The 25,159-nt window shown below is 32.7% G+C and overlaps 1 protein-coding gene across 1 annotated transcript in view; it reads right to left on the reverse strand.

Annotated features, from left to right (window-relative positions):
- Nucleotides 1-15,871: 15,871 nt before the first annotated feature.
- The window catches only part of LOC143229300 (uncharacterized), a 36,987-nt gene continuing 27,699 nt past the window's right edge, over nucleotides 15,872-25,159 (reverse strand). Inside the window, exons 2-3 of the mRNA XM_076461435.1 lie at nucleotides 21,765-21,928; nucleotides 15,872-16,974 (exon numbers count right to left, since the gene is read on the reverse strand). Of these exons, the coding sequence (XP_076317550.1) occupies nucleotides 16,747-16,974; nucleotides 21,765-21,928 (392 nt within the window). The 3' untranslated portion in view covers nucleotides 15,872-16,746. The remainder of the gene's footprint in view (nucleotides 16,975-21,764; nucleotides 21,929-25,159) is intronic.

A 25,159-nucleotide genomic window follows, 5' to 3' on the forward strand; every position in this document is an offset into this window, starting at 1 on the left:
AGACTTGCCGCTAATGAAGCGTTACAGGCCGATTTCCTTGTTTACATGATGCCCTCACTACTTAGGCTTGAGACAGGTCACACTTTACGAGACTTGTTCAGGCATTCTTCTGTCTGCTTCAATACACTAGCAGCTTTAAAAGCGTCACTTATAAGAAATATTGGAGCGTAGAACTTGCAGGCCGTTTATATAAGCGTTGAACCACAAGGCAAACATGAGATTTAACACCGTGATAACCGCTTTTTGTTTGAGTTATGGTACAAATGAATATGCTGAAGGTAAGGATTTACTCATGAACTGGCCGGTATCGAGAGAACTCGGGTGGAACACCAGAGGGCCACCCACCGTTCACTGTGCATCTGGTACTTGTAAATTTCTAAGTTCTTTGTTCTGCTCATGCGCAAGGAAATAAGACTCATTCACGTCTTCTAGGTGAGGCTCTTCTAATGTAGTATAATAATAACTGAGTGAAGAAGTACCATGTATTTCACTAGTTGAAGCCCTAGGTTATCATCAGTAAGAAAACAGAATACATAATTACCAACCATTATGTCAGAAGCTTCTACAGTAAATTAGAAGTTAAGAACATTGGTTACGTTAATAAGATTTTTTCTCAAGTTTATTGTTGTTTAAATTTCTGTTGCATTTAAACTCGTATTATGTTATTTTGTTGCGTTTGTTGAATAAATTAAATACAGATAATTAAAAAAGACTTTTAATAATATTGTAAATTAGACTTCTACTCTGAAATAAATCGATCTTTCTCAGGACGCCTTTGCTTTTTAAAGCATTATAAAAAAGATATTTAGAAATGTTTATGGAACCTTTGAATTAAAAAAAATTATGCAAACCTTCATGAACTTTGTGCTAGTATATTGCTAAGTGTGAGCATAATTTGAAACTTGTACAAAAAGCCTGTATAGTCCAGAAGAAGAATCTTAATAACAAATAGTTTTTATTTGTGATTGTGAGTTCTAGATGGAAGGTTTCTAGCACGATTCTTAATTTTGGCTTCCAGGTGGAGGTTTCTAGCACGATTCTATAAATTAGGCTGTCTGCTCCATTTTCACTACTGGGATTGATCCCCAAATTTTCGATACCGACTGTTGAACCACAGGGGGATATTCTGCATAGACTCCATTATCTCAAAAATCTTTTATGATGTTTTTTAAAGAAACTAAAGAGAAAGAAACGAAAATATTGCTTTGGAAATCAATATCCATAAAATAGATGTGACATTTGCTGTTTATAAATTGGTTAATTACTAATATGATAAAATATCAACATTTTTGTAACAGAGTAAAGAGTGGGATAATGTTATTTTTAAAAATCTAAAAAAATAATTAAAATAGCTGCTTGAATGTGTTTATTTTCTAATGAAGGAAATTCACTGCATATATAGCAGGTCTAAAAGATACTCGATTTCGTTAATTCGTTTACCACATAACCACTCACATATAAAATGTAGATAAAAGCATAGGTAAGATACTTTAATATATACGTCAGTTTTAAGAGTTTTGTAACTTATAAGAAAGGTGGCTATAGGGATTCGAGGTCGGTTTAGTATTTTTTTTTATATTTTAGTGTTTATTTGTTTTTTTTTATTTCGCGCAAAGCTACACGAAGGCTATCTGCGCTAGCCGTCCTTAATTTAGTAGTGTAAGACTAGAGGGATGGCAGTTAGTCATTACCACCATCCGCCAACTCTTAAACTACTATTTTACCAACAAAAATCCTCGTCACACCAAATGTGACTACTATAATAGAGTCACATTTGGTATGACGAGGATTCGTATAAATTCATTATGGTGAATTATATATTGGCGGAAAAAATAATTTAAAATTAAGAATACATTTACCCAAATTTTATAACGCGATATCCCGAAAAACCCACTATATGGCAGTAAACTTTAATCAATATATATATTGAGAAAATCTAAATTCTAAAAGAGTTATATTTTTATTTTCTGATTTCCTAAATGTAATGTAAGACATAAAAAAATATTTTGGAAAAAATGTTTTATTAATTTTTGGGATCACATTAAATATTAATAAATTTGTTGGAATTTTAAATTCAACAAACAAAGAAAATAATTTACCTTCTAAGGAAATAGACCCCAGTGGCTTAGCCGTATGTCTGCGGTCTTACAACGCTAAAAACAGGGTTTCGATAACCGTGGTGTGCAGAACACAGATAGCCCATTGTATAGCTTTGTACTTAATTCAAAACAACAACACTAAGGAAATAATAAATGTTTGTTATATTTAAATGTGTTTGTAAGTGTTTAACCCGAAAAGGAAATTATAACTGACAAATCCGCAAATTCTCATCAAAATATAGATTTTTTTAGTAATAATCTTAAACATTCAAATGTTCCTGTAAATATTGCAACTAGGTTGTATCGTTTGATTTTCAATGAAGAAACGAGACTTAATAGATTATTAGAACTAAACAAATTTTGTTTTAGTGTCATTATCCTGATAAAGTCATTGGCTTGGTTTGTTTTGAATTTCACACAAAGCTACACGTGGGCTATCTGCGCTAGCAGTCCCTAATTTAACTGTGTAAGACGAGAGGGAAGGCAGCTAGTCATCACCATCCACCGCCAACTCTTGGGCTACTATTTTACCAACGAATAGGGGGATTGACCGTAACATTATAACGCCTCCATGGCTGAAAGGGCGAGCATATTTCATGTGACGAGGATTCGAACCCGTGACCCTCAGATTAGGAGTCAATTGCCTTAACCCCTTGGCCATGCTGAAAACATAGTTTAGTAAAAATAATTACATTTTATAATCCCATATTCTAACTTGTACCCTGGGATGTTTCCAGTTGATGCAGCGTTTAATTTATTTTTGTTTCGGCTTGTTTTTGAGTTAAAATAACATTATATACTTATACATATATATATATATACACACACACCTTGATATATTTATATTTAAGTATTTCTGAGGGTATTTGTACCCGTGATAGATAGAGCAATACATTTTATAAACGGGTGTTATATAAATATAATATAATAATTTTAATATTTTGTTCTGAAAACCTAAAAAAAATAAAAAACACTTCATGGAGAATTCGTCAACATTAAATCAATAATGGTTTATTCTAGTTTAACTTAGACTTAACCATGAGAAAGAAGGTCTGGTACTTCTATGTTTAACAAAATAAATACGTTATAAAATATGTTAGGCCATTTTAATACGTTTACTGAAACTGGACACTATTATACAGAGAGTAAAACTGTGCTTCAAACATTACTGCTTTACTTAAAAGTTTGGCATACTGAAAACTACAGAATAAGATTATTGTCAAGTTGCACGGTCGTCAGGTAGAAATCACCTGACGCTGCGATATGGGTTGTAACAACGTGGTGAGACTTCCATTGTATATCTTAAATACGTAATTACAATAGTTCTTTTCATATATTTTGTATTTCCTCCATGTTATGAAATCACGGCCTTCTGATTATTTATATTTTATCTATTGATGTTTCTTTAAATTTTCCTTTTTCATTTGATAGGAACGCAAAATATTTATTGAAAATATGAAACTATTTAAAACATATTCATACAGAATTATCTGTAATACATTACAATCGTCAAATCAAATTTAGTTAGCGATTTAATTATGAAAAAAATAATAATGTTTAATTTATTAAGTTTGTATCAAGTGATTCTATTTCGTCATACAACTAAAAGGGTTAAATAAGTGCACTCTTGACGTGTTTGGTTTTCTGTTTTATCTAAAGTATTAATATTTTAAACGGAAGGAAATGAAAACTATTAAGCTAGTATTAAAGAACAAAGGCGCATTCAGGGGTATGCAAACCCAGTTATCATTAAAAATAGTTTAATTCTGTATTATTTTATATTGTTATGAAGAAGGTTTTAAAAACGAAATACGTTAATGTCTTTTTGTTTAATAACGCTTTTTATTTTAAGCATGAAGAACTAAGCATGTATCGTGAAATGGTTGTTGCTGTTATTGTATTCCGTCCTTGAAAATACAGAATGGGCTATATGAGCTGTGTTTATCGCAGGGAATCGAACCTCGAATTATAATTTTGCATGTTCAGAAACTTACCGCTGATCCATTATTGAACTCCTGAGGTAAAGGAGGTGGATTACTGGCAAACATAATGAAATCTCAACTGATAATTAATTATATTCAGACATAGAAAAAAAGAGATAAAATGAGGAAAACTGCAATTATCTTGTTGGTGTAAAATCATTATTTTCATATGTAACTACTATACAATAGTTGCAAGTGTTTGTTGATTAATCTGAACGTTCCAATGCAAGTCCTGAATGTAGTGACTGCTAAGAATTCTCGTTAACAATCTTTTCAACAGTGACGTGATAATAGAGAAAAGAGGGGCGTTACAGTTTGATCCTGGTGCTAGACTATTAAATAGACGAATGGAAATTACGTTCTTTATTTCAGAAAGTCTTATCACCAATCTTGGGCTCAACACTTTCAATGTTGCATTACATATCTCTGCAAGCCCTCTAAGGTGGGTCTGCAGGCCTCCCAAACACCGATCAGACTAATCTAGTAGGGTCATCTATTGTCACTCTCCAATAATTGTGTTTGTTTAACAGTCTCCACCTCACACGGCAACCACCCACACCTAAGACTATTAAGATTAGCTATTTGTTTACGTTTTGCTCTTTTTTTTCTTATCTCTACCACTTATCAGATAGTAGTTGGTGGACATACTATTTTTCTTTGTCTACTAAACAGGAACTCATGCACGGTCAGGATACGTGTGAGACTAACTGAGCCCTCGATGTTCCAAATTTGTCGAAGATTTTAAGATGATCTATGAAATATTGTTGATGTAAGCCCATACACGATAGGGAAAAGCACGGAAAAAGTTTTAATTGAGTTTAGGCTTAGCTCTTGTAAATATATAAAAAATAAAACGAGTTTAGATATGTAGTATTCAAAACTAGCACCAAAACACCTATTGTTGTCATTGAAACTAGTGAGTTGTTTTGATACCGCTTATTACATTCAGGGTCTATATAATCCATCATTTTGAGTACTTTCATCGCTGCAAGGATCTCATAAGAAAACAAAAGTTGAAACCATTCATTTCCTACGTGTTTTTCGTTTCTTGTTGGAAAGCTAAACAATAGGTTATCCGTGGGGGGCTCGAGCCCTGGATTGTAAGTCAGTAAACTTACCGCTGACGATCCAAGGGACTTTTTATGTGAAATACGTTGAAATTGCAATTAGTAATTAGACTATTTAATTGCAATATTGACAATATATTTTGTTTATATTGCTATTTTTTGTTTAAATTTTGTATGTGTGTTTCTTTAGGGATCCTCTAATCAACAAAGTCGTGGACTCACAGCAATTAAAATAATTAAAAAACGACATAGAATCCCATTGATAATTCTAGGGTTGAAATGCTTTCTAAAATCTTCTATTGTGTTAAAGTAGTGGATTATCAAACTCGACTTTTAGAATTAGTAAGTTAAAAATGGGAGGGTTTCGGAGCTAAAGCTTTGCAGGAGGCGCTAACCCTACATTTTGGTTGAACATCCATTGCGCCAGTTCATACTGAGCGGCAAGTTGAAAAACGAGCGTCTCCGTGCCTTGTCTAACCAATTAACCCTGGAAGTGGTATCCATATTTGCTCAGCAGCGTAAGGTGCAGCGGACTAGCCCGCGTCACGCCCCACGGTGTGCACATTAAACCTAACGAATCTTCTTGTGGGTTTTTTGTTAACGTTTTTAGCCAGTTTTCTTACGAGTTTAAGCACGAGCAGCTCGCTCTACGCGTCCACGTGCACACCTGCAGACGTGTAAATAGCAGATCGCCCACGCTTACGATCAACCAATCTGGACATTCTAATAAATATTTCGATATTTTACCTCATTTTGTGAGCTCGCTGAAATGGTAATGAGAGATAAACGGCCTCGCAGGAGGTTGGTGTGGGTCCATATCGGTTTGGGTGCTAGCAACCTAGGGGTCTCCATAATAGTGAAGATCATGGAGGATGTTCTTTAACTCTCTTTAACCCTAAGATTTGCTATAAATAACTCAGTATGTTCACTAATCACGCTTTACGTAGCTCAGTTTATTGTGTGCCGTCTAGTCTCTCACCATTAAAACGAAAAAGGCTTAGACGAAACCATAATCATTTCAATGACGCATAAGCCTTTTCTTTATGCTTAAACTGATTATGCTCTTGAATGCTCTTGATCAAATCTTCTTGTGTCATGAAAAACCATGTCGCGCATAACATATAGACAGACTACAAAGCAGTTTGTAATAAAAAGAAACCTAGAACATAAATGTAAGCGGAATTTGAAACGAGACATCTAAATAAAAGGTCAGGAACAAGTATGAAACATACTGTAAGATTCCATACATAAAGAGAAGGTAAGTCGTTATATATTAACACACGGTGAGTTTTAAGATGAAAACAGAAAACGGGACGTGGGGTTTAAACTGGAAATAAAACATAACATTACAAAAGACATAAGACATAATTTGTTACGAAAACTTGAAACATTATATCAACAAAAAATGTAAGCTAATATTTTTGAATTGAGAAAGTGAGATTGTATTTAAACAGGCAGAATAAAAGAATATGTAAATAGATTACTAAATTATACAGGAAACAGGACAGTACATATTAACAAAATAGTGGAACGTAGCATTATATAGGCCTACAGAAATAAAATAAGACAATATAAAGAACCTCCGAGAAGTTATCTTGGTTGTTGTTTAGAAGTGGAAATTTCTAACTTTCATTCATAAAAATAAATTTTATCATAAGGCATATATTAACACATATTTTACAGGTTGTGCACCTCACCTGTTCTGTATAAGTTTCGTCGTATCCATTATTTTCAGCGTTAGCCCTGTTTGAGTTTCATAGTACTGTATTATCCTGCTTAAATCATTTGTTTATATTTTCTGCAGTTTAGTTTTCTGAAAACTGCGCCGTACACACAAACTTTCGATAAACCTAAAACAACTTATAGTTACCGTGGTATTCAGCGTACCTTTTTTCATTGTTTCAATGGATAACCTTCATTCTACATGCTGAAAAATATTCAAAAAACTAATCGTATTTTGAAGAAACGTGAAGGCATGAAATATGTATACTACCGTGGAAAGGGCAATGAACAACAACAACATTTACTTTAAAATAGGTCGATCTTATTATAACATTATTCAGTAACATGCACTACTCGCAATGATTAATAATCTTAAGGTTCTGAAAACTTTAATTGGCAGAAGTTTTTCAAATATTTAATATGGCTCATAAGAACCAGGATTTAAAGCTCAGGTTACAATAGATAAATCACGGAAAGAATAAAACGTATAATAATAATAACAAAGCCAACTACATTCTCTTACGGAATTGCTTCTTTAATACGTGGTGTAGGTATACAAGTGATCAGTGTAATAAGAAAACCCAAACTTATTTAGATTCGTAATGTTATGTAATTTTGAAATAAAGCTTTATAACTCACAAACATCATATTGAAACAATTTTTCTGACGCGCGAATTATTCTATTATAAGACAGTCAATAAATAATTCATAAAAAAGAACTACATAAATAACCCAGCAGTAGGCATGTTTTACGTTATTTAAACCACTTTTATTTTATAAATAGTGCGCCAACTAAAAGGTATTAGTTAAGTAATTTGAAACATTATCTTAAAGTATAAAGAACTAGTCGATGTTTTAAGGGCAAAATATTCACTATAAGTTATTTACACGTTATAATTATCTTTTGTTTGTTTGATTTTCTTCTTCAAATTCACTGTTAGCGAAAGCTTTACTTTTGTGTTTATTCACAGTATCTGTCTTTATTTCAGAGATTTATAACGTTTCTTCCTCATATTTGTCTCTATTTTTACTTCTACATTATGACTTCTTTTCTTTTGAAACTTTTGTATTGAAAGTTTCAACCCGAGTGGCATCTTATTGACAGCCAGGTCGTAAACCTGTGGGATTCAGATATAATTGTACCTATTGTTTTAATTACTGACAAGAAAAGGATCTCATCAACAGCACCGGTCTCTACAAAGGACTTTTTCGGATTATTTTTGTAACGCGCTCACAGTTGAAAGTCTGAAGAGCGATCAGCAACATTACCTCTCGAACCTGCGACCCTTTGATTTACAGTCCAGCAAGCTAACCGTCCTCGTCCAGTCCATGTTTAAAGTAAGTTGAGTTGATAGTTGTACAATAATCGTTGTTGTAATTAACGTTATTAATTATTTTTCTGCTTTGTATATCACGTTTTATTTTACGCAGAAAGCTCATCATACTTCACATTTGTTTTAAAACTAGACAAACGTTTAGATTCTATTTTAAATATATTGATATCTAATGTACCGGTTCAATCTTTGTTTACGCAGGCGGGAAAAAAGTCAATTCTGTTTGCATGCCCCACAGATAAATTAATATTTTATCTTTTAATGTTTTAAATCATATTATCCCACTGTGTTTCTATCATGCTTAAATTATACAGAACATATATTTCTGATTTTTTTAAATGTCTTTATCAACTTTCAAACATTTTATGCTCGTCTTTAATGTCTATCTATATTTACTTACTTGAAACTTGTGTCTTTAATGTCCATGTTTACTTAGTTGAAACTTATTAACTATGTTTATTCTTCATCTTTCAGATCACTCCTGTAGTTAACCTCTCTGTCTGATTGAAATAAGTTCTCAACGCTTCTTCCACTTTATCTAACAAAAATATCTGAAGCTTCTTTTATCTGCGCCGTCTAAAACAATTCTAAACCTCTCTTCTCTTTTATTAATTCAAATTGTGGACTTTCTACGTGCCTTATATCTAAATCAGTTCTAAGTGTTCCGTCTACTTTTTCTAACCTTTCAGAATGTTTTATTTGACTTATCTGAGTCAGCTTTAATTAAATTTCAGTTCTGCCTTAATTAACTCAGTTTTAAATTCCTTTTAAGTGCTTTATCTTACACATTTCTAAATGTTTATTTTGCCTTATCTAAGTTATTTTCGAAGATTATAGTTGTATTATCTAAGGTAGTTTTAAATGTTCTACCTATCATATATAAAACTTTCTTAAATATTTTATCTGCTTTATCAAATGAACTTCTAAATGTTCTAACTTCCTTAACTAAGTAAATTGTGGCATGTTATATCTACCGTATCAAAATCAGTTCTGAATGTTCTATCTGCCTTATGTAATTCACTTCTATCTATCACATCTAAACCATTACTGAATGATTTATTTGAATTATCTAAGATGATTTTGAATATTCTAATTGCCTTACTTAAACATATTATAAATAATCTATCCTTGTGATCTAAGCTTGTTTTAATTATTCCCAATAATTGATGTAAGTCAGCTATAAATGTTTCATTTAGTTTATCTAATCCAGCTCTAAACATTCCGTCTAGTTTATTTAAATCAGCTCTGAATTTTCTATTCACTTATTCAAGCCAGTTCTGAATGTTCCACATGACTAATCCTAAACAAATCTGAATGTTGTATCTAGTAAATCTAGGCCAGCTCTGAGTGTTCCATTTTCTTTATTTAAGCAAGTTCTGAATGTTCCATCCAGATTGTCTAAGCCAGTTCTGAATGTTCCTTCTATTTTATCTAACCTAGTTCTAAAAGTTCCCTCTAGTTTATTCAAGCTAACTCTAACGTTCAGCCAGATCTTAATGTTCCGCCCAGTTTATCTGAGCCTATGCTGAATAACGTTCCCTTTAATTAAGTTTAGCTATTTCTTTCCAATAAAGATTAGTCATAAAGTTTCAGCTTCGCGTATTTCGTATTTTCTTGACATTTTTTTCTAAGATATGTAAAATAGTCTTGAACATACGAGTCCTCCAAACTGATCAATCCAAAATGTATATATATATAATTAGTTCAAGTCGATCATAAATATTAATTTTACTTTAATCCCTTTATAATTACCCATTCTGTTTTATTTCAATGTTTCATGTCCATCATGGTTACGTACATCAATGTAAATGTCTTATTGTCTTTCCTTTTAAAACATTAAGTTTTTATTCTAGTTTATTTAAATCAGTTAATAACTGCGCGTGTAGTTTCCTCATAACATTTCATAATATGAAGTGGAATGCAATAATACGTCAACAACACTATATTAGAGCCAAAGAGGTCATTCTTGCCAGGCCGACTGAGATACCACATATATGGTATCGGTCGAGACACTATTTACATCATGTTTTACTTGAGCAACAATTATTTTGATGTAAACTACATGAAGTTGATGAATTGTAATTTTCACCAGTTTTTATTTTTAAAGTTCTTTACGCACTAGAATTAGGTTTATGACTTTTTAACATGTTTATTTTTATTTCTTTGCTTAAAAACTAAATTACTTATTATTAATATTATTCGTTTATTTTTATTTTTACTTGAATTAACTTTACTCATCTTGCACAAGAACTGATGAACCATTAAGATGTGTTATTTTTCCAGGAATGAGTCATGTGAGGATAACGTCACTATAAAACGACTACAATAGTAAATATAACCATAAGAGCAACAATGTATCAGCTACATTATATCTGATATATCCAGTGCCGATGACACCAATAACAATTTATAATGATACATATATAATATATATAAATAACATTTATTTTATATTACTTACTTTACATATTTTACTATGGTGATTATTTAATACTGTGAGCTCTATTTAGGACTAGGCTAGATATTCAAAGTATGTTAAGCCTCGTGAAATACTATTGGGATTATGGCCAAAAATATCACCAACAGAAAGAGTATCTACCTGATAAAATCAATGCATCCTAATTGTTATAAGACCTTTCACATTCCTTTTTTAGAACAGTATATTAAATTAGTTGTGTTAATTACATTAAATTAGTTATATTAATTACAGGTTAAACTTTTAATTCTGTTTAGGTGGCTTGCTTTGATCAGAAGTTAATCATAATTTATCTTATTTTTAGCCTCCGCCTTTGTAATCTTCAGTTATTCTCTTATTTTGTTCTTCCACCTAGCGTACTTCAACATAAGCCATCCATCATGTTCACACTTACCTAAACTTTCTATTGTTACTATGATAATAGTTTACGCAATTTTTCCTTATTGCTTACTCTTTACTCCTGTATTGAAGGAAAAAAAATTGTGAGTCATCGTTGAAAATATATACATATTTTTATGGATGTATTCATTTATGGTAATACCTAAAACTGTTAGAAACCTTTCTAAAAGTGACTCTTCAGTATTCAACTCGTTTTATTTCAGTTCAGTCGTATTTGTCTAAGATATGAAACTGACATGACCTTCGATGACTCAACCAAGACAGAACTTGTCAGAACCGCAGCCTTCAATGAATTCGGATCCGAACTTTTATTTGGTTTTGCAGGTGTTTTCCGTTTTTGGCTAAAATATCTGTATACATAACAAAATCCTATGTTTAAAAACATTATACATTCTTCTTACCTAAACTTATTAATATTATTTTGTACTAAGCCGGTGTTAAACAAACAGTCATGTAAAAAAAAACAGAGGGTACCTAACTGATGAATCATTGCACTCTGATATTTATAAGTTTCTGGTTTAAGATCTTTCATATTCTTTATTAAAGTGGTATATTAAATTACGTAAATTAATTACAGAATGCATTTTAAATTATAGTCTATTTGAAAAACTTGTTTGATTGTAAGTTAATGATAATTTATCTGCTAAGTTCCGAGGTCGATCAGCGGTAAGATTATGGATTTGTAACTCTATAGTCTGGAGCTCGATCCTTCGCCGTGGACGGAGTGCAGATAATTCATAGTGGATCCTTGCACTAATAAATCAAAAACAATGATTAAAAGAAAGTGTTTTTAATAATGCACTGTTAGAACCGCTGATCTACACTATGTACAACACTTTAATAAGACTGTTATGATTATTTTTCACTGTACATGAACGAATACGTGTAACAACACTAACTACTGGTGCAAGACAGAGTTTATCACTTTTGAGAACAAGTAATAAATCATACACGAAAACTAGTATTTCGAGCCTCTACCGGTAGCCAGCGCTAGACTATATGTAGAATAATTATGAATATATAATTTCGAACAAAAATGGCCTAGTGGTTAATATACATAAATCGGGTATTTTGGGAACATTGACATCATGAGTACGGTACTGCTGACAGCATGTAAGTGAAACTTTATAAACACTTTACACACACTGTTGAATAATAAACAAACCAACTGCAGAGTAGCAAGCCACAAAAGCACCTGAGAAAGTAAAAAAAAAATCACAAAACCACAAATTTTGCAGTATAACTATCTAACTGACCGACTGACTCTTTTCTGCTTGCACATTATGCAAATCTAAATGTATACGATTGTATCACGCTAGCTTGGATAAAAGTTGTTGTTTTTTCAAAACTTTTCTTATAATAACTAATAACAACAATAAACATTTTCCAACAATGCCAACGAACCAACAGTACATTAGTAAATATATTCTGCTATTACGAATACCCTCTGTAAGTTTCCAAATAACAAACCGCCCTCATATAACGTGCTGGTGTACGATTGCTTGCGCTCTACATAATCAACTTACAGCTGTATCAGCTATATAAACAAACATGGACGATGTAGATTCTCTCGATCTAGTTTCTTTGAAAGCGAAGCTTTCAATTTTATATGGATCTCTGTTGGATAAGGCAATTCTATCGCAGCAGTCAGTTTCTAAGACGTGAATGTCCTACATGAGGAAGAACTCTACCATTTCCAAAGTTTGATACAGCTTTGCTCGAGTGCTCTTAATTTAAACCAAGAACAATAACTTGTATAATTTACCCATGCATTATTTCCAAACAAAGTCCTATTGACATTTAATGTTGCACTTGAAACAGTGTAATTTTAAAATATACCTTTCTAGGAAATCAAACGAGAGAAAAAAAAAGAAAATTTGATGTTGCTAACCTTGCAAATTCTTTGTCCCATCGAAGAGATCATTACCAGAAGAATAGAGATAAGGTTAAAAACGGTGATGCTAAATATGCAAAATTAATTTAGCCGTTGCTACAGCCAAAAGAAAGTCTGCATCTCTGGCTAGATGAAAGAATAACTGTAGCAAAGATACCAGTAAAAGCTAGAAAATGTCAAGACTTAGCTATTAAAGCTATTAAAATGATGGTCCTAGATCACTTAGTACCAAACACGCTATGAGACAAGTGTAAACAAATTTAAACAAAAAAATGAGGAAGTAGGAACAGGAACGCCAAAAAGTAAGGATACAAGGCCAAAATGGGTGAGTTAATATTACAGCACTTGGTAGTTTTTGGAAAGGTACTACATCAAAGTGGGTGTGGCCATCGTTCCTCACATTCTTACTTCGATTTTACTTTGAGCTTTGAACCAATTATAGACATGAGCTGAGTTTTATCAGTAGCTAATCCTTCCTCAATACTAAACGAATTAAAACATTTCAAAAATCAGCATACTAATGACTTTTGACATCAAACACCACCCTTATGTGGTCACGAATTTTGTTAAGGTCATGTAATTTAACTATATACACGGACCTGTGCTTGGTTGCTGAAATAAAGTTTACAACAGAGAAAATTAGTTATATACACCTTTCATTTAGCTTGAATCATTACCGAATTAGGAAAGCACACGAAACAGGAATGGGCGGAACGATAACCACACCCGCTCCAAGTTTGTATCGTGTCAAAACCACGAAGTGCTGTAATGTTACCACTCCCATTCCTGCCTTGTTTCCTTACTTTTTGGTGCTACCACTTCTACATCCCAATTTTCTTATTTAAAACCTTTTTTACATTTGTAATATAAAAGTGGTGATCAATTCTCGCTATTCGATTAGATAACAGTAACCAAAGAATTATCTGTACTTGCACTTGAGAAGGTGTTGAAAATCATTGATTATTATATGCAAAATAGCCATTTGTTTAGTTTATTACAGATGTGTCAAAGCTGACAAATTTATAATTTGCCTAATGAATGGAACATCTTCAGTTACTCTAATATTATGGAATCTATTTAGCCTATTCGTTCGCATTTAGTTTTCTTATAACTTAATAGATGGCAGGACATGTGGTATTACACACTTTCAATAAATATTATAAGAAATTGCATAATAAAAAAATTCAATATACTTTTCTGTCACGTATGTAAATTTTTTTATACCTAAAGGTTAATTAAAGCAACCGGTTGAGAAATCGAGTGACTTGTAATTTTTGTTCCTTTTCATCATGAGAAACTTTTATATAAAATTTAATTAGCTACTTTTTCATTTTAACATAGATTTATGTTTTATTAATTATAACATTCTTAATAATAGGTGGTTCTATAAATCTTTAAGAGTGGATTTTCTTTGCTGAATTGAAAAGAAACATTTGTCAAGTAGTGATTAATGTGTACTAATAAATCTATTAATACTGTAATTTTAATATAAACTAAATACATTTGTGCTTAATTGTCTTAAACAAAACAGTAAATTAATAAACATTCAGAAATTAGCTCTACGTAGTAAGGTGTTAAAACCGGAAGTTGATAGAAAGTATCACTACATTAATCTAGCTATCTCATCAGATGTTTCATTGTTAAAACATAAAAAAATTAATAGTGTAGTATTTTTGGAGCACGCAACTAATGTGCTATTTGAATGTTTTTGTGAGAAAAAAACAACTATAGTTAGTCAAAATAATTAATACAATCTAACGTAAAACAGACTATTAGTGTAACTAAACCATTAAGAATACAAAAAACTAAATTACTTTTTCTATAGTTTAGTACAGATTGAAGATTCACGTATCAGTTGTAGCCACTTTTTCAAAAACTGTTATAGCATAGTGGTTTCCAACCTGTAGAAGATTTTTAAATGAAAAAAATTATTATGTTCCCATCACATAAACTCCCCACAAGAGCGGAAATCAGGCAGAGCTTATGAATTAATTTAATCATTTGCTTAGTAATAATAATTACAAGATTAATCCTCCTACCTCCTACAAATGGTATTACAAAGATAGTAATTTAAAAACAAAAGCAGATTTTACAGTTTCAATGCTCTTCAATATTCAGTGTTTAAATTTAATGAACTGAAAACGTACAATATTCGAAATTATATTGCGCTGTTAACTGGTTAACTGCCAGGTGTATATGAAATTGTGGATACCATTCTATAAATCTTGATTTTCACTTCTCCAAAAAAAAATCTATGTTTAAAGAAGTTATATTTCCATTGGCATTGGAAATATTCTTAGGATTAGACCTGCCTTGTTTGAATAATATGAAATACCATTTCTATATAAACACTTCTATTGTTTAGTTTTAATATCTAGTTTCGTTTGTTTTGAATTTCGTTCAAAGATACACGAAGGTTATCTTCTTCTTGGTGACGAGAAACCCACTTGAAATAAAAATGTATCTCAGAACGGCTGGTATGGGTATTAACACTTTTATTGATAAGCAGAGAACATCCCTAATTTAGCAATGTAAGACTAGAGGGAAGGCAGCTAGTCATTACTGCCTACTGTCATTTCTTGGGCTATTCTCTTACTTACGAATTGTGAATTGACCTTCCCTTTATAAAGCCCCCACGACTAACAGGGTCAGCAATATTTCATGAGATAGCGATTCGATCCCGCGAACCTCAGATTGCTAGTCAAGCGATATAACCATCTGGCTATGCCGGACCCATTTCAATGCTAAATTGATGACAGTGAAATGCTCCTAATAAAAGCGATTATTTTTTTTAATTTTTATAATAAATATTATTTAATATTGTGCTAGATTGTACACTGAAATTTCAGGCTTTTGATAACAAAATATTCTCAATAATTTGTCACTTTCTGTGCATTATTTTATAAAGATGTTTTTTATTGGTTTTCATTCACACTTTGAAATCAAACAAAATATCGACGAATTCTAAAATTTTGCGTTGCACAATAATACATTTACACATTTCTGCGAGAATATACTTAGCTCTAACACAAAAACCATTAAACGTATTACAGCCAATCATGAAGAGTATTCTACAAGGTTGGTAATTCATGTTATACATGTTCCAACCATACACATCCTGTTCGCACCTACGATAAAATATGATTCAAACATAAAAACACCTAAATATGAAGAAGTGTCATTAAACACACACTTTGTGGCTCACTACGGCAAACACTCTGAAATAACCAAAAATACCAACACATCTACATCATTTATGCTTCGTGGAGTTTAACTGATATCTTCTTCTTTAATGAGTCATAAATAGACGACATTGTACGTGCGAGTCTTAAGACTGTAGAGATATAATGAGACGGGAAGTCGACCTCCTCCATATTGGACTCCTCTCTCGCTAGAATCATAGAACGGACAATAAAGGGCTGAAATTGATTAAAATCTGATCACAACCATCGCACCTACGTTATACATTGTTCCTCGGTCATTATGAAATTTTATTTTGGTGTATGCGTTAGTTTGTATAAATATAAAGACGTGGAATAGCAGCAAATTGCCTTGTCGAAACCATCTTTGAGATTGTATTGTACGATTATCTGAAAGAGGAAACAACTACAGTCAGTAAACAATCTTTTCCTGGGATACGATTTACCTCACCATTATTAAAAGTATTAAACATTTCGAATTCTTAGATGATCCATGTTCTATTTATAGAAGTCATTCCACTCTTTTACTGTACAGGTAAGCAACATATAGTCACTAAGGAACCACACTTAAAGTCATCTTGAAGGTGATGATGAACAAGGGTGGTCTCGAGCAAAAGCATCGTCAAGATCTACGTTTGGAGACCCCCGGGTATTTGTGGGTCTCGTTTCTACGACAGTGATTTCATCAGATGAATCAGAACTTTGAGAAGATAATTCCTCTTGTTGGTGTTTGTTTGTCTGTTCTTCCTCCTGCTTCTGACGCTTGTGTTTGGTTCTTCTGTTTTGGAACCACACTTTCACCTGGCAAGAACAAAAATACAAGTTTTGGAAAATTGATGGGAAGTAGGAAAGTATCAGGAGTTTTCACTTCTTAGAAATTTCTTAAATAAATTTATGCTATAAAAATGTAAGAATGTAATATTATTAAAATAGTTTACATAATTCATTTTACATTTAATTTTATTATAGTGTGAACAAAAAGACAAGAAAGTTTGTTGTTTTTTTTAATTGCACTTAAGTCCACAATAATAACAGATTTAGTTTCAAAGCTTACTGTTTAACTTTGTTGGAGAACATTCCTGACCATAAAACAATACAAAGTTAGCAATATATTAAGACTAAGGAACAAGTTTTTTAAGCAAAATGAAAGGTAAAATATTTAACAGAAATATCAGCACACTAGCTTCCATAACACAACCATTAACATCAAGGCTAATCTCACTGAAACTAGTCGGTTAACACTTTATATTAAAGATTTTGTCTTTCATTGTGTTTCAGTCGTTTTTGTTTCTTACTCTTAATATAACAACTTCATGAGCATCAGAAAATAAAATAAAACTTGACACAACTAAAATTAAGGAAATGAGAAAAAAACACGTACAATTAATTCTTCATGGTCATATTTTAACAACGACATATCAACTGACTGATATGCTGTCGTTAAGCTTTGGTTAAATAACACTTCATGTAATTTACCTCAGTTAACCATATGAGTTTTAACCAATTTACTCTAAACAATACAACTAAACACAGGACATCAAGAAAATGAACCTTCTTATAGTTTTACCCTGGCTTTTCTACATTTTTCTAACAAGAGTTACTGTCGTTATGACATATTTCATAACTCCTTTACATCCTCATCTTGGGCCATACTTATAGCACATAAGTAAATGTGTAATACACTTTAGTGTGAAATGAATGTCCATATTTATATCTAAATAGCTCGAATGTTATCTAGGAAAGAAAAAAAACATCAATTAATCAAATTTGTGATATTTTACAGAAAGATTGAAGATCTACTTTTTAAATTATTGAATAGGTTTGCCTCTAATGCAAGAAATCAGCATTATAAAATCATACAACAAATATCTAAAGAAAGATATAACAAGAATAAAATAGTTATCCACTTCTGATCTTTATTTTCATGTCGCTACTAAATATGTACACCATTGTCAATAATTTTTGCCTCAGAAACACATAATTAAAGCATGTTTGGAAATAAATACAAATATAACCTTAAATCTTTAAAACAGTAAAACGATTATTTGGTTTTGGAGATTCCGTTGCAATTATTCTGGGTTAAAAACTGTAACGTTGACAGCTATCAATCCAGTCCAAAAGAGCTTTAAAATATTAACCTTAACTTTTAAAACCTAATTATCCTTCCCAATTTTGTTTTAACAGTTTCATAAAAACACTGAGCTCTTATATATATATTAGCGCAGAAAAATCAAAGGCGTGTACATTGTTACCGCGAGGTACAAGACAATGGGTAAGAAGAGAAAAATCAAACAACAAACAGAAAAAAAAATGGAGTCACAAAAAGTCCTGAAAGAAAGATGGAACAAATCAAAACTGTCTGTTGTGTTGATATTTATGTTTATAAAATTATCACATATTAAATGTTGTTTCAAAACTATACACACCCCGTGAAATCGTCTTTCATAGTCTGTATAAACTATACGACTGGTGAACAAAGTACTAGAAATGTATCTATAAACTATTCATTGAGAATAATCATACTTTTAGTGAAAATATCAAGACATTATCCATCAGCGAGAGTTAAAAGTATACCAATAAAATTACTTTTACTTTTTTAAATCTCATGAATGCAAGGGTATCAAGTAATATTTACTTTAATCTGTTAGACAGTGTGTTTATGTCAGACCAAATTTCAGGAAGCGTGTGACACCAGATTGTAGCCTCGTTTGACAGTGAACTCTGACTCGTTACACGAACCAATACACAAATACCAAACCGTACAGTGATTTGACTCGTGCCCCTGGCCACCGTAAATGGTGAGGCAACAGATTGAATGTGACAACCATGAATGGCAACGATATTATCAACCGTTCTTCCTTCGAGAAAAATGACCTTAGGCTGTGAGATTGCCATCCCTGGAGTTGGGTTAAGGTTAGGGTTAGGAATCGGTCCAGAACTCACAAGTTTTGACTGACAGTCAGATCCAAATCTTCCTTCGGCTGTATACGCAATTGTCCTTCTTCTGACCACGTTGGTGATACGTGTAGATAAGCTGGAATAAGCCCACCCGCGTTGCCAGACTGAGGCGTGAACTGTCGGTCATGGAGTAAGACAGTTGCTATTTGATACATATATATATATATATATATGTAGGTGATATTTAGATCTTAGCTGAGTAACTGTATGGAACGTGTCATGCTGCAAATTATGTTCTCACCTTACAAATTATCGAAAGACATGGTAAAAGAATAACACTACCCCCCTATTTTACTATTTATATTCTACTGAAATTATATTTATTTAATAAAAGGCACTAAAGAACGTGGAATGAATATGTTTAAGCCTTCATAAAAACATGATAGTTCATCAATAACTTTAACGAACTTATTTTTCGAAACGATAGATGGACATAACAACATTGATTTTGGTATTTTATAACTATCTGTATTAACAGTAAAAACAACAATTATACAAAGTCATGTATATATGATTCACTACATGAAACAGGTGTTTAGAAATATTTTACAAAATTTAGTATTTGAATAGCATACAAATCACCTTATATTATCTGTACGTATTTAAGACCTTTATAACAAAAGCCCTAATAAGAAATTTCAATTTAACTATAGTTCGATTTAATTGATCGGTTCCGTTTACCGAATCAAGTGTTATGATTTCCTGTACGCTTTTCTTCCTTCTAACTGAATCAAGTTATGAAGAATTCCACTTCTATATAGTTATCAACTATGAGTAAACCTGTAAAGTTTTCAAGTCTGGTGACTTCGGTAAGTGCCCCACCAAACATCAGACACGAAAACGTGACATCAGAGGTTACATATCTCGAGCCTTTACAACGTTAGCGTTCTTTTTTTGGCTTTTACATGTTGTAATTAAGGTCTATTTCATTGGTCGTGAACTGTACTACATGTAAAGAACGTTCCCCATAACTAGATTCAAAAACCGTAAATTTACGTATTTTGCTTGGGTTGAACAACTAATTACGCATTACGGGTATTTTGGAGCCTTTGTTACCACACGATACTGCAGACGAATGTAGTTTATTACTTTCAGTACTGCCTATAAAAGGTACCGAGTAAGATTTGAAGCATGACTTCCTACGAACAGGTTCGAGGTTCGGCCTTTATTTTCTGACCACATACCAGAAGGACTTTCATGAGACTCGTTTTTGGTGCCTTTGATGCTTTTGTGTACAAGTCTTCAAGATGTATGCACCAAACAGACAAGGTTTTCTTGTTAATTAACACGAGCTTGCCCCTTTTGTCTACATTCACTCTACTCTTGTTGTACGACTTAACAGTAAAAGGCTTGAGGAACCAATAATGTTGCGAATCAATGTTTATCATCGGAATTTGATTTTAGGACCTAGGACTGAATGCTTCAACACTTCTAGATACATACATTTGCACAACCAACTGCTTAAGCATTTGATTGACAAGAGCGAGCACTTTGGCGTGTCTTGTTTTTACAATAATCCAGAAGACGTGCGTGTCATAAGTACAATATGGCATTGATTCGGAACTACTGTTTTCCATAAAGAAAACGCAACACCCACACACACTATTGAAACTATTAGAACTGTGCTTACATCAAACTCTTTATAATCTAGGTAACAAGCGGTACGTAACATCTATTTCTGTGACGATTCTGTGAATTTATTAAGAATGTTTCAGTTTTATAACAGTCATAACTGAGGTTCAGGGTAACGTCAGTTTCATTTTATGCCTGAAGCTGGGTCACAGTAAAAACAGGAAGTCTGTGACCTCTATATTTTTGATATATATGTAGCTTCGTCGTTGAAGCGGTTTCGCAGGCACAATTAACCGTCAGAGACAACTGATTCTTAGTTTTAACACAAAATCTCACTTTTACGGATTTCCTTAGAGATAATATAAAATGTCTTGCATTACAAAGTTATGTTTGCGTAGTTCTATGTTACAATTGTGTAGCATTACGCTAGTTACCTTGGTAAATTAACAGTGTGCGACACCTTGAGCTTGTGAGAGAGCATAACTCGTGTATATATATCTTTCCACAAAAGTTAACTAAGATTGAGTAATGGTTTGGTTTCTGTTGAATTTCACGCGAAGCGACACAAGGGCTATCTTCGCTAGCCGTCCCTAATTTAGAAGTGTAAGACTAGAGGGAAGGCAGCTAATCATCACCACCACCCTCTAGCTCTTGGACTACTCTTTTACCAACGAATAGTTGGATTGACCATCACATTATAACGCCCCCATGGCTGAAAGGGCGAGCATTTTTGGTGTGACGGAGACTCGAACCCGCGACCTTCGGATTACTAGTCGAGTGTCTTATCCACCTAACAATCCTGGCTTTGAGTAATGGAATAAGCAGTTCACCGGAATTTGTATAATGCTTCAAGAAACCCAATTTATCTTTGGTAAGTATACGCTTATGTTTTTCAGGAGTTTCTATTGACTGAACTTCTGACTCAGTTGAAGGTATACGACATTGAGACTAAGTTTGAGGCTATACGACATTAAGACTTAAGTTTATAACTCACTGAACGTTGTATGTTTCTAAACCGTTAAACTCATTTTAGTTTTTTGAATATTAAACAAATGACTCACCTGAGTTTCTGTAAGACTAAGACTCTGAGCTAACTGTTTTCTCTCAGCTCCGACGACGTAATGACTCTTTTCAAAAGCATGTTCTAACTTCAGCAATTGGGAAGGAGAAAAAGCGGTTCGAATTCTTTTCGGTTTTCTGAACGGATGAAGTAAAAACTCTGGACCTGAAGTAAAAAACTAAAGTTTAGAAACAAGTCTTGTTGATAAAACAGATTATGAACGCAAGTGTCAATACCTAAGTTACGTTTTCATATGTTGTAAATATTAAATTCATAACAGTTTTATTTGGTTGTAGTTAATGAATTTGTGTATAGATAGAGAAACTCTAAAAATCCCAATATTCGTGGACATAGAGAAATAAATCTTTCTCTAGTGAAAAAAAAAAATTCAGTTTTGAATATTATAATTTTTATTTTATTGCTAAGAACGTTCTCGAACAATCCGGAAAAAAAGATTATGTCTCTTAGAATACTTGAAACTTTAAATACAGGTTAAAACTATTACAACAGTTTAAATAATAACGTTCTTGTTTTTAAGGTTGCATTACTTGACTTTCCTCAATAAAAGTTTATATATATTCACATATATATCATTTTTTGAAATATGGAATAGTTAGGTTCATGTTGGTGTAACACGTGAAGTGTATAATCACTAGTTATATACTAATGTCAGTTAAGAAAGATCCGAAAATGTTCAACTTAATTTTTTCATATACGTTACGTCTTTAGGTGTTGAAAACCTATTTGGATTATCAGAATTTTACTCCAGCCTTAACAATTTTTATATTAAAATCTTTTGGAATAATAGGGATAATTTTTTTTTTTTTTAATTTTCTTACAAACACAGAAAAACTACGTTACTTAATTAGCGGTCTTCGTTCTGTTAAACAAACATATATAAGAGCAATGTTGGAAAACTTGAAGCATTCTGCACTGTAAGAATCTCATACCGAAGACTGTAGGTTAACAGCTTTGTGACATTTTTACCCGAAAATACAAGATTTATTTAAAATGGTGCCCATTTAATAATGCTAATCTTCGTTCAAAGTAAATCGGAAAAACATTGGTTCGTGAGTAAAGTTGACGCGAAAATAATTGATTTTCTTTTCTTTGAGAGAAGAGTGGCTTAACTCCAGAAGACAGTGATTAGCAATAGAAAAACAAATTATTGAACACTGGCGGAACCTTGTGAGATATTGTTAACAGCAAGAATACTAAAATGACGAGACAATGAATTCTTATAATCATGAATAGAAAGGCGCATTTAATTAGCTATGCTGAGTGACAGACTGATTTTTAGTTTCGCTTGTGGTGCTTTGTTTGTTTGTTTGTTTTGGAATTTCGCACAAAGCTACTCGAGGGCTATCTGTGCTAGCCGTCCCTAATTTAGCAGTGTAAGACTAGAGGGAAGGCAGCTAGTCATCACCACCCACCGCCAACTGTTGGGCTACTCTTTTACCAACGAATAGTGGGATTGACCGTCACGTTATAACGGCTCCACGGCTGAAAGGACGAGCATGTTTGGGGTGACAGAGATTCTAACCCGCGACCCTCGGATTACGAGTCGCACGCCTTACGCGCTTGGCCATGCCAGGCCCGCTTGTAGTGCATAGCTTTGTTGCTTTCAGAAGTTAATGTTAGATAACTCTCGGACACCAGCCAACATACGAGCATCTTGCTGTTTTTGTAGAAAAGAATAAAAACCCTATAACCAGAGTGTTTTCGAAAGGTTGCCCTTTCTTCTTTATGGGCAAATTTACCCAAATTTCTAGTGGTTTCCAATTTGCTTTTGAAGTAGAAAGGTCCACCTTTCGAAAGCACTGTGGTTATAGGGTTTTTACGCATTTCCATCAAGACTTCTTGAGCCTACGTGATTTTCTAACATCATGATTATAGTTTTTGTGTTGTCATTGAGATCGATTTTAACTTTTTATTCCCCTCAGTGGACATCGCAGATAGCCCGATGTGGCTTTGCTATAAGAAAACACTTAAATCACTTATGAAACTCAATAAAAATTTAATATTCTTCATATATTTGAGAAGAGTATTAACAGTTTTTAAAAATATAACGACTATCGATATCACGTATGAAACAAAGTCCAGATCTGAGCGCATTATACAAAATCACCAGCCTGAGAACATTACAAACTCTACAGCTGAAGAAAACGTTACAAACTACCCAATCAAAGAGAAAATCTGTAAAACAAATATCGAAACATTGTAGCCGTCCGCTGAATAGCTTCCATAGTGAGCATTCTTACTCTTTCTTGTTCTACCAAAACTAGGAATAAATTTTGCTTACGAAGTACTTGATTTAAGCAAAAATACAAATGCGATTAGAAAAAAATAAAAAGGCTTAACGCATACGCTCAGGCGAACGTCTGCGAATACACTTCTAAAAATATATTAAAAGAAAAAAATCGTGAAAATTGAAACAAGACAAAAACTTGTCAATAGATTTGATATTTTATGAAATTCAAATGACAAAAATTCAGATCCACAGAAACTGGTACATAACTTACCGTGTAAAGTGGATAAAATAATTTTGCTTAAAGTAAGTTACATTACTATTTTTTGTTGCTTTCAGAAACGTTTGAGTTAAATTTCATGGAGTTGACACTATATACGTTACAGCATTATATTTTGTTCGGTAAAATATAATGTCTTCTCACTAACGTCTTATTAAATACCTCATACTTACAAAATATGAGTTGGTTTTGTTTTAGGTAAATATTTGAGTTACTTTGTTGGTTTCTAGGAATTAGTAGGTTCACCATGTAATCATGTAACTGCCACGAGCTAGGCGTTGGTCGCAATTTTCCTGTAAGATATATAGTTCTTACCCGAGTTTGCTTTAGTAAATGTGCCGCGAAGCATGTCGTGTACACCTGAGCCAACCCGAGTACCGTGTTCGAGAACGGAGCATCAGTACGTCCGCTGATTTCTAAATGAGTATTCCAGCGAACTACTGCCATTTATAAACGATTTGAAATGTGTCACGTAATTTGTTGGAGCTCTTAAAATTGAGCAAAGTTTCGTGAACAAGTAATATTGTCTCTCGAGAAAATCAGAATGTAACATGACATGTTTCAGAGAAAAAACTGAACCCTCAATAAGAATTACTTTCTCAGGCCTGTTTATACAAACATTAGCAAGCAATGTTCTTGAAATATCTTTACATATTTGAACTGGTATATCCATGGTTTTGGTAACATAACAGACTTAAGAGATACGCTGCTTTTACAAGCACTGTGGCTATTCCATCTGAATTCTTAGTAGAAAGTTTATACAAAAATTGACACTACAAGTTTCGTAAGATTAAAACACAACATTTAGTTTCACTGCAAACCTGCACAATGCGCTATCTGAGCTTTTGTCAGCTTCGGAGATCAAACT

This window comes from Tachypleus tridentatus, chromosome 10, assembly GCF_004210375.1.
Source record: "Tachypleus tridentatus isolate NWPU-2018 chromosome 10, ASM421037v1, whole genome shotgun sequence".
NCBI classification, from domain to species: domain Eukaryota; kingdom Metazoa; phylum Arthropoda; class Merostomata; order Xiphosura; family Limulidae; genus Tachypleus; species Tachypleus tridentatus.